A 16,446-nucleotide genomic window follows, 5' to 3' on the forward strand; every position below is an offset into this window, starting at 1 on the left:
TGAGCCAAAATGAGCCAAAATGAGCCCAAAATGCACCAGACCACCACCCCCGGGCACGCTGCGCGGCTCCAGGAACCAGCACGTACTGCAAACAGAGCCAAAACGGGCCAAAATGAGCCAAAATGAGCCAAAATGAACCCAAAATGCACCGGAAACCACCCCCGGCACGCTGCGCGCTCCAGGAACCGGACATACTGCAAAACAGAGCCAAAACGGGCCAAAATGAGCCCAAAATGCACCGGAAACCACCCCCGGGCACGCTGCGCGGCTCCAGGAACCGGACATACTGCAAAACAGAGCCAAAATGAGCCAAAATGAGCCAAAATGAGCCAAAATGAACCCAAAATGCACCGGAAACCACCCCCGGGCACGCTGCGCGGCTCCAGGAACCGCACGTACTGCAACACAGGGCCAAATGAGCCAAAAATGAGCCCAAAATGAGCCAAAAATGAGCCCAAAATCCATCATAAGTCACCCAAAGTCACGCTCTGCGGCTCCAGGAACCACACGTACTGAAACACAGGGAAATGAGCCCAAAATGAGCCAAAATGAGCCCAAAATGCATCATAAATCACCCCAATCCATGCTCTGTGGCCTCAGGAACAGGATGGACTGAAATACAGGGAAATGAGCCCAAAATGAGCCAAAATACGGAGAAATCGCCCCAAAGTGGCCCCAGGGACACGCTGCACAGCTCCAGGAACCAGATGGACCAAAAATACAGGGAAATGAGCCCAAAATGAGCCCAAAATCACCCAAAATGCATCAGAAATCACCCCAATCCACACCCTGTGGCTCCAGGAACCGGATTGGACTGAAATACAGGGAAATGAGCCCAAAATGAACCCAAAAATCCCTGATAAACGCATCAGAAATCGCCCCAACCCACGCTCGGCGGCTCGGAACGGAACGTATGGAAACACACAGAAATGAGCCCAAAATGAGCCAAAATCCACCAGAAACGCCCCGAAAACCCGCCGCTCACCTGGGTCCAGGGCGGCCGGGATCTGGGGCCGCGTGCCGAACTTTGGGCTGTATTTGGGGTGAAATCGGGGCAATTTGGGCTCACCTTGATCCAGAACTGCTCGTACAGCGCACAGGCGATGACGCAGCACTGGGGGTGTATTTGGGGTGTATTTTGGGTATATTTGGGGTGGTTTTGGGGTGTATTTTGGGGTGTATTTGGGGTGTATTTTGGGTGTATTTGGGGTGTATTTTGGGGTGTATTTGGGTGTATTTTGGGGTGTATTTTGGGGTGTATTTGGGGTGTATTTTGGGTGTATTTGGGGTGTATTTTGGGTATATTTGGGGTGTATTTGGGGTGTATTTGGGGGTGTATTTAGGGTGTATTTTGGGTGTATTTAGGGTGTATTTTGGGGTGTATTTGGGGTGTATTTGGGGGTGTATTTTGGGGTGTATTTGGGGTGTATTTAGGGTGTATTTAGGGTGTATTTTGGGTGTATTTGGGGGTGTATTTTGGGGTGTATTTGGGGTGTATTTTGGGGTGTATTTAGGGTGTATTTGGGGGTGTATTTAGGGTGTATTTGGGGTGTATTTGGGGTGTATTTTGGGTATATTTGGGGTGTATTTGGGGTGTATTTGGGGTGTATTTAGGGTGTATTTTGGTGTATTTAGGGTGTATTTGGGGTGTATTTTGGGGTGTATTTGGGGTGTATTTAGGGTGTATTTGGGGTGTATTTTGGGGTGTATTTTGGGGTGTATTTTGGGGTGTATTTTGGGTGTATTTGGGGTGTATTTGGGGTGTATTTGGGGTGTTATTTTGGGGTGTATTTGGGGTGTATTTGGGTGTATTTTGGGTATATTTGGGGTGTATTTTGGGTGTATTTAGGTGTATTTGGGTGTATTTGGGGTGTATTTTGGGTGTATTTTGGGTATATTTGGGGTGTATTTGGGGTGTATTTGGGGTGTATTTGGGTGTATTTGGGGTGTATTTGGGTGTATTTGGGGTGTATTTTTGGGTGTATTTGGGGTGTATTTTGGGGTGTATTTGGGGTGTATTTAGGGTGTATTTTGGGGTGTATTTTGGGTGTATTTGGGGTGTATTTGGGGTGTATTTTGGGGTGTATTTTGGGGTGTATTTTGGGTGTTTTAGGGTGTATTTGGGGTGTATTTTGGGTATATTTGGGGTGTATTTGGGGTGTATTTGGGGTGTATTTGGGGTGTATTTAGGGTGTATTTGGGGTGTATTTGGGGTGTATTTAGGGTGTATTTGGGGTGTATTTGGGGTGTATTTGGGGTGTATTTGGGCTGTATTTAGGGTGTATTTGGGGTGTATTTTGGGTGTATTTTGGGGTGTATTTGGGGTGTATTTTGGGTGTATTTAGGGTGTATTTGGGGTGTATTAGGGTGTATTGGGGGGTGTTTTTGGGGTGTATTTGGGGTGTATTTGGGGTGTATTTTGGGTGTATTTGGGGGTGTATTTGCGGGTGTGATTTTGGGGTGTATTGGGGTGTATTTGGGGTGATTTGGGGTGTATTTGGGGTGTTTTAGGGGGGTGTTGGGGTGTATTTGGGGTGTATTTTGGGGTGTATTTGGGGGTGTATTTGGGGTGTGGTTGGGTGTATATTGGGGTGTATTTTGGGGTTTTTGGGGTTTTGGGGTGTATTTTGGGGTGTATGGGGTGTATTGGGGTGTGTTTTTGGGGGTTTGGGGGTGGTTGGGGGGGTATTTGGGGGTGTATTTTGGGGTGTATTAGGGTGTATTTGGGGGTGTATTTGGGGTGATTGGGGGTGGTATGTTGGGGTGGATTTGGGGGGGTGGTGGGGTGTATTTTGGGTGTATATTGGGGTGAGTTTTGGGGTGTATTTGGGGTGTATTTATGGTGTATTTGGGGTGTATTTGGGGTGTATTTTGGGGTGAAATCGGGGGAATTTTGGGGCTCACCTTGATCCAGAACTCCTCGTACAGCGCACAGGCGATGACGCAGCGCTGGGGTTGTATTTGGGGTGTATTTGGGGTGTATTTTGGGTGTATTTTGGGTGTATTTGGGGTGTATTTTCGGGTGTATTTAGGGTGTATTTTGGGGTGTATTTGGGGTGTATTTTGGGTGTATTTGGGGGTGTATTTTGGGGAGTATTTGGGGCGTATTTGGGGGTGTATTTAGGGTGTATTTGTGGGTGTATTTGGGTGTATTTGGGGTGTATTTGGGGTGTATTTTGGGGGTGAAATGGGGCGGTTTTGGGCTCACCTTGATCCAGAACTCCTCGTACAGCGCACAGGCGATGACGCAGCGCTGGGGGTGTATTTGGGGTGTATTTTGGGGTGAAATGGGGCGGTTTTGGGCTCACCTTGATCCAGAACTCCCTCGTACAGCGCACAGGCGATGACGCAGCGCTGGGGGTGTATTTGGGGTGTATTTTGGGGTGAAATGGGGCGGTTTTGGGCTCACCTTGATCCAGAACTCCTCGTACAGCGCACAGGCGATGACGCAGCGCTCGAACAGCACGATGCAGCGGTCGTGGTTGCCGCCGCTCAGCTCCCAGTCCAGGTACTCGCGCCAGTTCCCGCAGCTGCGCCCGCTCCAGCGGCTTCACGTGGAAATAGGGGGCGCTTGATCTGGATTAACGGGGGGAGGGGTCAGGATGGGGGATGGGAGGGAGCGGGGGGTCAGGTGGAAATAGGGGCGCTTGATCTGGATTAACGGGGGGGAGGGGTCAGAATGGGGATGGGAGGGAGCGGGGGGTCAGGTGGAAATAGGGGCGCTTGGATCTGGATTAACGGGGGGAGGGGTCAGAATGGGGGATGGGAGGGAGCGGGGGTCAGGTGGAAATAGGGGCGCTTGATCTGGATTAACGGGGGGAGGGGTCAGAATGGGGGATGGGAGGGAGCGGGGGGTCGGGTGGAAATAGGGGCGCTTGATCTGGATTAACGGGGGAGGGGTCAGAATGGGGGATGGGAGGGAGCGGGGGGTCACATGGAAATAGGGGCGCTTGATCTGGATTAACGGGGGAGGGGTCAGAATGGGGGATGGGATGGGAGCGGGGGGTGGGGTGGAATAGGGGCGCTTGATCTGGATTAACGGGGGGAGGGGTCAGAATGGGGGATGGGAGGGGAGCGGGGGGTCACGTGGAAATAGGGGCGCTTGATCTGGATTAACGGGGGAGGGGTCAGAATGGGGGATGGGAGGGAGCGGGGGGTCACGTGGAAATAGGGGCGCTTGATCTGGATTAACGGGGGAGGGGTCAGAATGGGGGATGGGAGGGAGCGGGGGGTCACATGGAAATAGGGGCGCTTGATCTGGATTAACGGGGGGAGGGGTCAGAATGGGGGATGGGAGGGAGCGGGGGGCCAGGTGGAGAATAGGGGCGCTTGATCTGGATTATCGGGGGGAGGGGTCAGAATGGGGGATGGGAGGGAGCGGGGGGTGGGGTGGAATAGGGGCGCTTGATCTGGATTAACGGGGGCAGAAATGGGTGGATTGGGGGGAAAACGGGGGGGAAATGGGGGGAAATTGGGGGGAAATTGGGCCAGAAATTGGGGGGGAACTGGGACAGAAATTGGGAGGATATTGGGGGGGATTATTGGGGGGAAATTGGGGGGGAGTTAGGGGGGGAATTGGGGGGAAATTGGGAGGGAAATGGGGGAAAATGGGGGGGAAACTGGGGGGAAATTGGGGGGATATTGGGGGGATATTGGGGGGATATTGGGGGGAACTGGAGGGAAACGGGGGTTAACGTGAGCAATGGGGTGAACTGGGGTAAATGGGGGTGAATGGGGGTGAACTGGGGTGAACTGGGATGAACTGGGGGTGAACTGGGGTGCACTGGGGTGAACTGGGGGGTGCACTGGGGTGGAACCGGGGGTGCACTGGGGGTGAATGGGGGTGCACTGGGGTGCACTGGGGTGAACTGGGGTGAACTGGGGTGCACTGGGTGTGCACTGGGGTGAATGGGGGTGCACTGGGGTGAACTGGGGGTGAACTGGGGTGCACTGGGGGTGAATGGGGGTGCACTGGGGGTGAATGGGGGTGCACTGGGGTGCACTGGGGTGAACCGGGGTGCACTGGGGGTGAATGGGGGTGCACTGGGGTGAACCGGGGTGCACCGGGGAGTCGCTCACCCCGTCCTCGAAGCTCCAGCCGCTTGCCGACCTCGGCCTCGTTGTGCGCGTGGATCTGCTGCCGCATGGAGATCACCAGCTCCCGGATCCGCTCCTGCTCCGGCTCCGGATCTTCCTGCAGCCAAACGGGGACGGGGGGGTCACAGGGGTACGGGGGAGTCACATGGGTACGGGGGGTCACAGGGGGGTACGGGGGGGTCACAGGGAGGTACGGGGGGGTCACAGGGGTTCACAAAGGGTACGGGGGGGTCACAGGGGGGTACGGGGGGTCCCCAAAGCAGGGGTCACAGGGGGAGATCACCAGCTCCCGGATCCGCTCCTGCTCCGGCTCCGGCTCTTCCTGCAGCCAAACGGGGACGGGGGGTCACAGGGGGGTACGGGGGGGTCACAGGGGTACAGGGGGGTCACAGGGAGGTACAGGGGGGTCACAGGGTTCACAAAGGGGTACGGGGGGGTCACAGGGGGGTACGGGGGGGTCCCCAAAGCAGGGGTCACAGATGGAGATCACCAGCTCCCGGATCCGCTCCTGCTCCGGCTCCGGATCTTCCTGCAGCCAAACGGGGGTATGGGGGGTCACAGGGAGGTACGGGGGGGGTCACAGGGGTACGGGGGGGTCACAGGGGGTCACAGGGGTACAGGGGGGTCACAGGGGTACGGGGGGGTCACAGGGCTATGGGGGGGTCCCCAAAGCAGGGGTCACAGGGGGAGATCACCAGCTCCCGGATCCGCTCCTGCTCCGGCTCCGGCTCTTCCTGCAGCCAAACGGGGGTATGGGGGGTCACAGGGGTACGGGGGGGTCACAGGGGGTACAGGGGGGGTCACAGGGGGGTACGGGGGGTCCCCAAGCAGGGGTCACAGGGGTGAGATCACCAGCTCCCGATCGCTCCTGCTCCGGCTCCGGCTCTTCCTGGGGTCACAAAGGGGTATGGGGGGCGGGGGGGGTACGGGGGGGGGTCCCCAAAGGGGGTACAGGGGGGGTCCCCAAAACCCCCATCACCATTTACAGCACAAACCACCATTTTAGAGCCGGGAGGTACCAAAACCCTTGGTTTTGCCCCGTAAAACACCCCCCAAAAGGCACTTTTGGTGGTAGGGGGACCCCAAAACCCCCACAGGGACTCGGGGGGACCCCAAAACTGTTTTACTCTTATTTCTCTTCATATAACTGTTCATTTTGGGTAAAACGTCACTATTTAAACCCAGAAACGGTAGCGAAACGTACCCTGGGCATAACTGCACGTTTGCAGAGCTCAGAGTGACTAAATACGGGGTTTTGCAATAAAAACACCCCAAAACCCCCTGGGTTCTTATATGGGGACACTGGGGGACCCCAAAACTGTTGCGCTGTGAGTTGTCTTCGTAGACTGTTCATTTTGGGGAGAAACTTGAACATTTAAATAGCGAAATACCAGCGAACGCTTCTGGGTACACGTGTGGGTTTCCCCATGGGGAAACCGATGGGAATGGTGTGATTTTGGCCCCAAAATGCCCCAAAATGCCCCAAAAGGGGGATGCGGGTACCTGGGCGCCCCCCCCGGGCTGCGGCGGCTCCTCGGGGGGCGGCTCCGGCGCCTTGGCGGCTCCGGCGGCTCCGGCGCCTTCGGCGGCTCCGCGGAAAGCTTGGAGCGGACCCAGAGCAGCTCCTCGGGGGACAGGATGTCCCGGGGCGGGTGCTGGAGGACGTGCTCCTTGAACCTGGGAATGGGGCGAAAATGGGGGAAAACGGGCAAAAATGGGGGGCGGGATGGACCGGGGGGGGCGGGGGAACGTGCTGCTTGAAAATGGGGGAAAAACGGGGGAAAATGGGGCAGAAATGGGCACAAAACGGGTGGTGGGATGGACCTGGGGGGCTGGAGGACGTGCTGCTTGAAAATGGGGGAAAAACGGGGGAAAATGGGGCAGAAATGGGCACAAAATGGGGGGTGGAATGGACTGGGGGGGCTGGGGAACATGCTGCTTGAAAATGGGTAAAACCGGGGGAAAATGGGGCAGAAATGGGCACAAAATGGAGGGCAGGATGGACCTGGGGGGCTGGAGAATGTGCTGTTTGAAAATGGGGTAAAAACGGGGGAAAATGGGGCAGAAATGGGCACAAAAAGGACAGATATGGGGGGCGGAATGGACTGGGGGGGGCTGGGGAACGTGCTGTTTGATAAATGGGGTAAAACCAGGGGAAAATGGGGCAGAAATGGGCACAAAATGGGCACAAAACAGGTGGTGGGATGGACCCTGGGGGGCTGGAGGACGTGCTGCTTGAAATGGGGGAAAAACGGGGGAAAATGGGGCAGAAATGGGCACAAAATGGACAGATATGGGGGGCAGGATGGACTGGGGGTGCTGGAGGACGTGCTGCTTGAAAATGGGGTAAAAACGGGGGAAAATGGGGCAGAAATGGGCACAGAACGGGGGGCGGAATGGACTGGGGGGGCTGGGGAACATGCTGCTTGAAAATGGGGTAAAAACGGGGGGAAAAATGGGGCAGAAATGGGCACAAAATGGGGGGCGGGATGGATATGGGGGTGCTGGAGGACGTGCTGCTTGAACCTGGGGCAAAAATGGGCCCAAAACAGGCAAAAATGGGCCCAAAAACGGGCGCCAGGATGTTCCCGGCGTTTTTCTGTGGGGACATTTTCCCTCCACACGAGGAAAATTCACATTTTCCGCCATTTTCCCCCATTTTCTTTCCCAGGGACCTTTTCCCGCCATTTTCTCTCCCCTGAGCGCCATCTTCCCTCACGTTTCACCTCAGGTTTTCCCCAAAGGGCCATTTTTCCCCCATTTTCTCTCACCCGAGCAACACTTTACCTCATTTTTTCACCTATATTTTACCCCAAGGCCATTTTACCCCGTTTTCCCCCATTTTCTCCTCAACGCCATTTTCCCGCCATTTTCTCCCCCCTGAGCACCATTTTCCCTCATGTTTTACCTCAAGTTTTCCCTCACGTTTTCCCCCAAAGGGCCATTTTTCCCCCATTTTCTCTCCCGTAAGAGACATTTTACCTCATGTTTTTGCCTCACTTCCCAAACAAAGCCCATTTCACCCCGTTTTTTTGCCCATTTCTCCCCGTTTTCAACCCATTTTCTCCTCACCACTCCCAGTGCTGCAGTAGAGCTGTATGGGGATGGGCAGCATTTCTGCCCATTTTTTGCCTGCTTTGGCCCACTTTTTTGCCCGATTTTGCCCATTTCTGCCCATTTTTACCCATTTTTGCCCATTTTTACCATTTTCCCGTTTTCGCCCCATTTTCTCCTCACCGCTCCCAGTGCTACTGTAGAGCTGCGTGGGGATGGGCATCGTTCCTGCCCCTTGTTTGCCCGTTTTTGGCCTGTTTTGGCCCATTTTTTGGCCCATTTTTGCCCGTTTTTGGCCCATTTTTGCCCGTTTTTTTTGCCCATTTTTGCCCGTTTTTTTGCCCATTTCTGCCCGTTTTCACCCCATTTTCTGCTCACTGCTCCCAGTGCTGCTGTAGAGCTGCGTGGGGATGGGCAGCGTTCCTGCCCATTGTTTGCCCGTTTTTGGCCCGTTTTTGCCCATTTTTGGCCCGTTCCTGGCCGTTTTTTGGCCGTTTCTGGCCGTTTTTGGCCCTGTTTTTGCCCGTTTTTGGCGGTTTTGGCCACGGTGCTCACCGCTCCCAGTGCTGGCTGTAGAGCTGCGTGGGGATGGACAGCACGCGGTCGTAGATGGCGGTGACGGCGCGCAGCTCGCCCTGCTCGCGCTCCCACTCCACGTACAGCTCCCACAGCTTGTCCGAGCGGAAATCCAGCCCGGCCGCCGCCACCGCCGCCTCGAACACCCTACGGACAGACGGACATCACACCGTGGGACAGACGGACAGACATCACACCATGGGACAGACGGACAGACACAGGTCACACCGCCACCGCTGCCTCGAACACCCTACGGACAGACGGACATCGCACCGTGGGACAGACGGACAGACATCACACCATGGGACAGACAGACAGACACGGGTCACACCGCCGTCTCGAACACCCTACAGACAGACGGACATCACACCGTGGGACAGACGGACAGACATCACACCACGGACAGATGGACAGACATGGGTCATGCTGCCGCCTCGAACACCCTACGGACAGACGGACATCACACCGTGGGACAGACAGACAGACATCGCACCGTGGGACAGACAGACAGACACGGGTCACACCGCCGCCTCGAACACCCTACGGACAGACGGACATCACACCGTGGGACAGGACAGACAGACAGACATCACACCATGTGACAGACGGACATCACACCGCGGACAGACAGACAGACACGGGGTCACACCGCCACCGCCGCCTCGAACACCCGGCGGACGGACACCGTGTCACACACCTGGGGACACAGACACCACATCACACGCTGTGAGGACACACACAGCGTCGCACTCCTTGGGGACAGTTGAGGTGTTTGTCACCCCGTCCCCAGCACCCCAAACACCCTGTGAGGACACACACAGCGTCACACACCTGGGGACACAGACACCATGTCACACATTTGGGGACACCCCGGTTTTGTCCCCATCCCGTCCTTACCCCTCGTATCCGTGGTGCGTCACACGTTTGGGGGACACAGACAGTGTCACACACACCTGGGGACACCCCTGTCCACATTGTACCCCTGTATCCGTGGTGCAGCCTCGGGGAGTGTCACACGTTTGGGGACACAGACAGTGTCACAGTGTCACACACACTTGGGGACACCCCTGTCCCCATTGTACCCCTGTATCCGTGGTGCGGCGTCAGGCAGTGTCACACACATCTGGGGACACGTCACACGTTTGGGGACCCCGTCCTCACCCCCGTATCCGCGGCGCGGCCCTCGGGCAGTGTCACACACATTTGGGGACACAAACACTGTCACAGTGTCGCACGTTTGGGGACCCCCGTCCTCACCCCCGTATCCGCGGCGCGGCCTCGGGGCGGCTCATGTCCAGCGAGCTCTGCAGAAGGAGATGTAGTGGATCCACAGGTCCATGCTGAGCGGGGATGGACTGGAGACCGCGCTCAAACACCTGGAAACAACACCCGAATCGTCACAAACACCCCAAACGGAACCATCTGCCAGGAAACGTCACCCGGAACGGACTGGAGACCGCGCTCAAACACCTGGAAACAACACCCGAATCGTCACAAACACCCCAAACGGACCATCTGACAGGAACCGTCACCCGGAACGGACTGGAGACCACGCTCCAACACCCGCACACAACACCCGAAACGTCACAAACACCCCAAACGAACCGTCTGACAGAAATGTCACCCGGAACGGACTGGAGACCGCGCTCAAACACCTGGAAACAACACCCGAATCGTCACAAACACCCCAAACAGACATCTGACAGGAACCGTCACCCGGAATGGACTGGAGACCGCGCTCAAACACCTGGAAACAAACACCCGAATCGTCACAAACACCCCAAACGAACCATCTGACAGGAACGTCACCCGGAACGGACTGGAGACCGCGCTCAAACACCCACACACAACACCCGAAATGTCACAAACACCGCAAACGGCACCGGGAAATGTCACCCGGAATGGACTGGAGACTGCACTCAAATGCCTGGAAACAACACCCGAAATGTCACAAACACCCCCAAAGGGCACCGGGAAACGTCACCCGGGATGGACTGGAGACCGCGCTTGAACACCTGGAAACAACACCCGAAACATCACGAACCGCCCCAAACATCACCGAGAAACGTCACCCGGAATGGCCTGGAGACCGCGCTCAAACACCTGGAAACAACACCCGAATCGTCACAAACACCCCAAACGGAACCATCTGACAGGAAACGTCACCCAGAACGGACTGGAGACCGCGCTCAAACACCTGCACACAACACCCGAAACGTCACAAACACCCCAAACAGCACCGGGAAATGTCACCCGGAACGGACTGGAGACTGTGCTCAAACACCGGCACACAACACCCAAAACGTCACAAACACCCCAAACGGAACCATCTGACAGGAAATGTCACCCGGAACGGACTGGAGACCGCGCTCAAACACCCGCAAACAACACCCGAAATGTCACAAACACCCCCAAACAGCACCGGAAATGTCACCCGAATGGACTGGAGACCGTGCTCAAACACCCGCACACAACACCCGAAATGTCACAAACACCCCAAACGGAACCATCTGACAGGAAATGTCACCCGGAACGACTGGAGACCGCGCTCAAACACCCGCACACAACACCCGAAACGTCACAAACACCCCAAACGGCACCAGGAAACATCACCGGAACGGACTGGAGACCGCGCTCAAACACCTGCAAACAACACCCAAAACGTCACAAACACCCCAAACAGCACTGGGAAATGTCACCCGGAATGGACTGGAGACTGTGCTCAAACACCTGGAAACAACACCCGAAACATCACAAACACCCCCAAATGGCACCATCTGCCAGGAAACGTCACCCGGAACGGACTGGAGACCGCGCTCAAACACCCGCACACAACACCCGAAATGTCACAAACACCCCCAAACAGCACCGGGAAATGTCACCCGGAATGGACTGGAGACCGCGCTCAAACACCTGCAAACAACACCCGAAACGTCACAAACACCCCAAACGGCACCAGGAAATGTCACCCGGAATGGACTGGAGACCGCGCTCAAACACCCGCACACAACACCCGAATCGTCACAAATAGCACGGGGACCCCCAAGAGCCCCATCGGCGTGTTGGAAACCGGGCAAAGCAAAGGGGTGTCAGCCCAACAACAGCACAGGGACCCCCAAACCCCCACGTGCCCCCCCCGGAGGGTCCCCCCCGCCCCCGCCCCCCCCGCCCCGCCCCACCGGCCTCCTGCGCGCGCTGGTCGCCCCCCAGGCGCCGCTCCATGTCGGCGTATTTCTTCCAGTAGCCGTAGCAGTACGGGTAGTGCGCGAAGAAGCCGTCGAAGGCGCGGCGGGCGGCGCCCAGCTGGTTCTGCGGACAGACGGACGCGGTCGGGACACGCGGACAGCGGGGGGGCTGCCGCTGCCCCCCCCGGCTCGTTAGTGCCCTAATTAGAGCGGGACTGAGGCTGAGAAGCGGCTCCGGGCGGGAGGATCCTGCAGCGTTTGGGCTGCGGTTTCTATGAGGCCGGTGGTTTAAGCTCGGATTAATGGAGGTTTAAACGGGGGCAGAGATTTGGGCTGGGGTTAATGAAGGTTTAAACCAGGCATAGATTTGGAGCTGGGTTTAACAAAGGTTTAAACAGGGCCGTAGATTTGAGCTGGGTTTAATGACTGTTTAGACTAGGCCGTAGGTTTGGCTGGGTTTAATGAAGGTTTAAACAGGGCCGTAGATTTGAGCTGGGTTTAATGGCTGTTTAAATTAGGCCATAGATTTGAGCTGGGTTTAACAAAGGTTTAAACTAGGGCATAGATTTGAGCTGGGTTTAATGGAGGTTTTAATATGGCCATAGACTAGAGCTGGGTTTAACGGAGATTTAAACATGGCCGTAGATTTGAGTTGGGTTTAATGACTGTTTAAATTAGGCCATAGATTTGAGCTGGGTTTAACAAAGGCTTAAACAAGGCCATAAATCTAAGCTGGGTTTAACAGAGGTTTTAATATGGCCATAGACTAGAGCTGGGTTTAACGGAGGTTTAAACAGGGCTGTAGACTTGAGCTCGGTTTAATGAATGTTTAGACTAGGCCGTAGATTTGGGCTGGGCTTAATGAAGATCTAAACAGGGCCGTAGATTTGGGCTGGGTTTAACGGAGGTTTTAATGGGAACATAGACTTGAGCTGGGTTTAATGAAGGTTTTAACGAGGCCAGTGGTTTAAGCCGGGTTTAATGACTGTTTAAACTAGGCCGTAGATTTGGGCTGCGTTAACTACAACAGCTCTAACGAGGAGAGGATTAATTACGAAGCCCTAACAAGCTGCAGGTTAATTCCAGCAGCCTTAATGAGCAGCAGGTTAATTATGAAACCCTAATGAGCAGCAGGTTAACTATGGCAGCCCTTAACGAGCAGCAGGTTAATTATGAAGCACTAACAAGCTGCAGGTTAACTACCCAAGGCCCTAACGAGCTCTGTGTTAATTACAAAGCCCTAACAAGCTGTGCATTAACTATGGCAGCCCTAACGAACTGCAGGTTAATTACAAAGCCCTAACGAGCAGCAGGTTAATTACAAAGCTCTAATGAGCAGCAGGGTAATTTCAAAGCCCTAACGAGATGAAGCTTAACTACCCAAGGCCCTAATGAGCAGTGCGTTAATGAGGAAGCGCTAATGAGCTGTGTGTTATTGAGGAAGCGCTAACGAGCTGTGTGTTAATGAGGAAGCGCTAATGAGCACTGTGTTATTGAGGAAGCGCTAACGAGCTGTGTGTTAATGAGGAAGCGCTAACGAGCTGTGTGTTAATGAGGAAGTGCTAACGATCTTTGTGTTAATGAGGAAGCGCTAACGAGCTGTGTGTTAATGAGGAAGCGCTAACGAGCTGTGTTGTTAATGAGGAAGCCCTAACGAGCTGTGTTGTTAATGAGGAAGCGCTAACGAGCTGTGTGTTAATGAGGAAGCGCTAACGAGCTGTGTTGTTAATGAGGAAGCGCTAACGAGCTGTGTTGTTAATGAGGAAGCGCTAATGAGCTGTGTTGTTAATGAGGAAGCCCTAACGAGCGGTGCTAACGAGGAAGCGCTAACGAGTGCTGTGTTAATTAGGAAGCCCTAACGAGCTGTGTGTTAATGAGGAATCCCTAACGAGCTGTGTTGTTAATGAGGAATCCCTAACGAGCTGTGTGTTAATGAGGAAGTCCTAACGAGCTGTTAATGAGGAATCCCTAACGAGCTGTGTTAACGAGGAATCCCTAACGAGCTGTTAATGAGGAATCCCTAACGAGCTGTGTTGTTAATGAGGAATCCCTAACGAGCTGTTAATGAGGAATCCCTAACGAGCTGTTAATGAGGAATCCCTGACGAGCTGTTAATGAGGAATCCCTGACGAGCTGTTAATGAGGAAGCCCTAACGAGCTGTGTTAATGAGGAATCCCTAACGAGCTGTTAATGAGGAATCCCTAACGAGCTGTTAATGAGGAATCCCTAACGAGCTGTGTTAACGAGGAATCCCTAACGAGCTGTTAACGAGGAATCCCTAACGAGCTGTTAATGAGGAATCCCTGACGAGCTGTTAATGAGGAATCCCTAACGAGCTGTTAATGAGGAAGCCCTAACGAGCTTTGTGCTAACGAGGAAGCCCTAACGAGCTGTGTTAACGAGGAATCCCTAACGAGCTGTTAATGAGGAATCCCTGACGAGCTGTTAATGAGGAATCCCTAACGAGCTGTTAATGAGGAATCCCTAACGAGCTGTGTGTTAATGAGGAATCCCTAACGAGCTGTGTGTTAATGAGGAATCCCTGACGAGCTGTTAATGAGGAATCCCTGACGAGCTCACCTCCTGCTCCACGAGCGCCAGCAGCTCGGTCCAGGCGCCGAAGTCGTGGGGGTTGCTCTGCGCCGCCTGCCACAGCTTCTCCAGCTCGGGGGGCAGCGGCGCCTCCTGGGGGGGGTCCTGGGGGGGGTCCTGGGGGGGGTCCTGGGGGGGGTCCTGGGGGGGCGGCTCCTGGGGGGGGCGGCTCCTGGGGGGGGGGGTCCTGGGGCGGCTCCTGCGGCGGCTCCTGGGGGGGCGGCTCCTCGGGGGGGGGGGCGGCGGCGCCGTTGCAGCTCTGGGGGGGTTGGGGGGCGGCGGGTTCGGCTGGGGGGGGCGGGGAGGGGAGGGGGGTGGGGGGGGGCGGCTCGGACAGGGGGGCTGGGGGGGAAGAGGAGGTGGCGTTAATTGGGGGGGACACGGGGGGGGACCCATACATGGGAGATTCCATGGGTGAGGGGAATCCCATAGTGGGGGGGGGGCCCTTGGTAGGGGGTTCCCATACATGGGCGATTCCATGGGTGGGGGGAATCCCATAGTGGGGGGGGGCCCTTGGTAGGGGGTTCCCATACATGGGCGATTCCATGGGTGGGGGGGTTCATTGGGTTGGGGGGTCCCAGAGATGAGGGGATCCCATAGTGGCAGGGGGGGGAGGTCCCTTAGATGGGCGATTCCATAGGTGGGGGGGTCCCAGGGGTGGGGGGAGTCCAATAGTGGGGGGGGTCCTGTATATGGGGAGTCCCATGGGTGGGAGGTCCCAGGGGTGGGGGGAATCCCATAGTGGGGGGGGGGGCCCTTGGTAGGGGGTTCCCGTACATGGGCGATTCCATGGGTTGGGGGGGGGGGGGTCCAATGGGTGGGGGGATCATACATGGGCGATTCCATAGGTGGGGGGGTCCCAGGGGTGGGGGTCCTAGGGTGGGGGGGAGTCCAATAGTGGGGGGGGGGGTCCTGTATATGGGAGATTCCATGGGTGGGGAGTCCCATAGGTGGGGGGTCTCAGGGGTGGGGGGAATCCCATAGTGGGGGGCTCCCGTACATGGGAGAGTCCACATCGGGGGGGGTGGGGTCCCATAGTGTGTGGGGGGTCCCATACATGGGCGATTCCATGGGTGGGGGGGTTCATTGGGTTGGGGGGTCCCAGAGATGAGGGGATCCTGTAGTGGGGGGGGGGGGGTCCCATGGGTGGGGGGATCCCGTAGTAGGGGGGAGGTCCCTTAGATGGGAGATTCCATGGGTAGGGGGGGTCCCAGGGGTGGGGGGTCCAATAGTGGGGGGGGGAGTCCCACAGTGGGAGGTTCCCATAGGTGGGCGATTCCATAGGTGGGGGGGTCCCAGGGGTGGGGGGTCCCAGGGTGGGGGGGGTCCAATAGTGTGGGGGGGTTCCCATAGATGGGCGATTCCATAGGTGGGGGGGTCCCAGGGGTGGGAGTGTTCCATACTGGTGAGGGGGGGGGGGTTAATACATGGGCGATTCCATGGGTGGGTGGGTGGGGGGGTCCCATAAACCCGGGCGGGGTCCCCCCCATTGTGCCCCCACCCCCCACTGTCTCCCCCAAAATCCGCCCCCCCCCCCCGCCCCCCCCGCCCCGCCCCCCGCTCACCGGGGGGGTCGGCGCTGCCGCCCCCGTTCCCGCTCCCGCTCCCGTTCCCGCCCGCGGCCGCCGCTCCCTCCGCTCCTTCCGCCGCCATCGCGCTCCCGCCTCCCACCGCGGGGACCCGGATGAGGAAGCCAGCGAGGAGGCGGCGGCGGGGCCAGAGCGGCGACGGGGTGGGGGCTGCAGCGCCGCCTGCCGGCCGGGAGGAGCCGCATCAACGCGGCCTGCACCATAGAGACTTCCGGTTTCGCTTCCAGAGCCACGGAGCGGCCCGGAGGACCAGGAAGCATAGAGACGACGTGAGGAAGATGTTCCAGAGCGGTCATGCGGCGCTCGGAGAAACATAGGGAAAGGAACCACAGAGACGGCAGGTGTGGCCTAG

At 56.6% G+C, this 16,446-nt stretch overlaps 2 protein-coding genes across 6 annotated transcripts in view; one reads left to right on the plus strand and one right to left on the minus strand.

Annotated features, from left to right (window-relative positions):
- The window catches only part of SCYL1 (SCY1 like pseudokinase 1), an 11,010-nt gene extending 10,166 nt beyond the window's left edge, over window positions 1–844 (plus strand). The window contains 1 exon segment of the mRNA XM_065044391.1: window positions 802–844. Within this exon segment, the coding sequence (XP_064900463.1) occupies window positions 802–844 (43 nt within the window).
- Window positions 845–3,438: 2,594 nt separating this feature from the next.
- Window positions 3,439–16,424, minus strand: LOC102085475 (pre-mRNA-processing factor 39). Of its 5 annotated transcripts, none has more exons than XR_010468602.1 (8): window positions 16,071–16,424; window positions 14,494–14,847; window positions 11,911–12,036; window positions 9,985–10,103; window positions 8,707–8,874; window positions 6,601–6,774; window positions 5,080–5,194; window positions 3,439–3,576 (listed from the first exon to the last, which is right to left on the minus strand). XR_010468602.1 is itself a non-coding variant. In XM_065044412.1 (7 exons), the coding sequence occupies exons 1-7, from the start codon at window positions 16,407–16,409 to the stop codon at window positions 5,584–5,586; spliced, it is 1,323 nt and encodes a 440-aa protein (XP_064900484.1). In that variant the 5' UTR covers window positions 16,410–16,424; the 3' UTR covers window positions 5,472–5,583. The 5 variants fall into 5 exon arrangements, 1 of the variants encoding a protein (XP_064900484.1); XR_010468603.1 differs by lacking the exon at window positions 3,439–3,576 and adding an exon at window positions 4,151–4,182; XR_010468605.1 differs by lacking the exon at window positions 3,439–3,576 and adding an exon at window positions 4,229–4,257.
- Window positions 16,425–16,446: the final 22 nt, after the last annotated feature.

The sequence above is a fragment of the Columba livia genome, chromosome 38 (assembly GCF_036013475.1).
Source record: "Columba livia isolate bColLiv1 breed racing homer chromosome 38, bColLiv1.pat.W.v2, whole genome shotgun sequence".
Classification (NCBI taxonomy): domain Eukaryota; kingdom Metazoa; phylum Chordata; class Aves; order Columbiformes; family Columbidae; genus Columba; species Columba livia.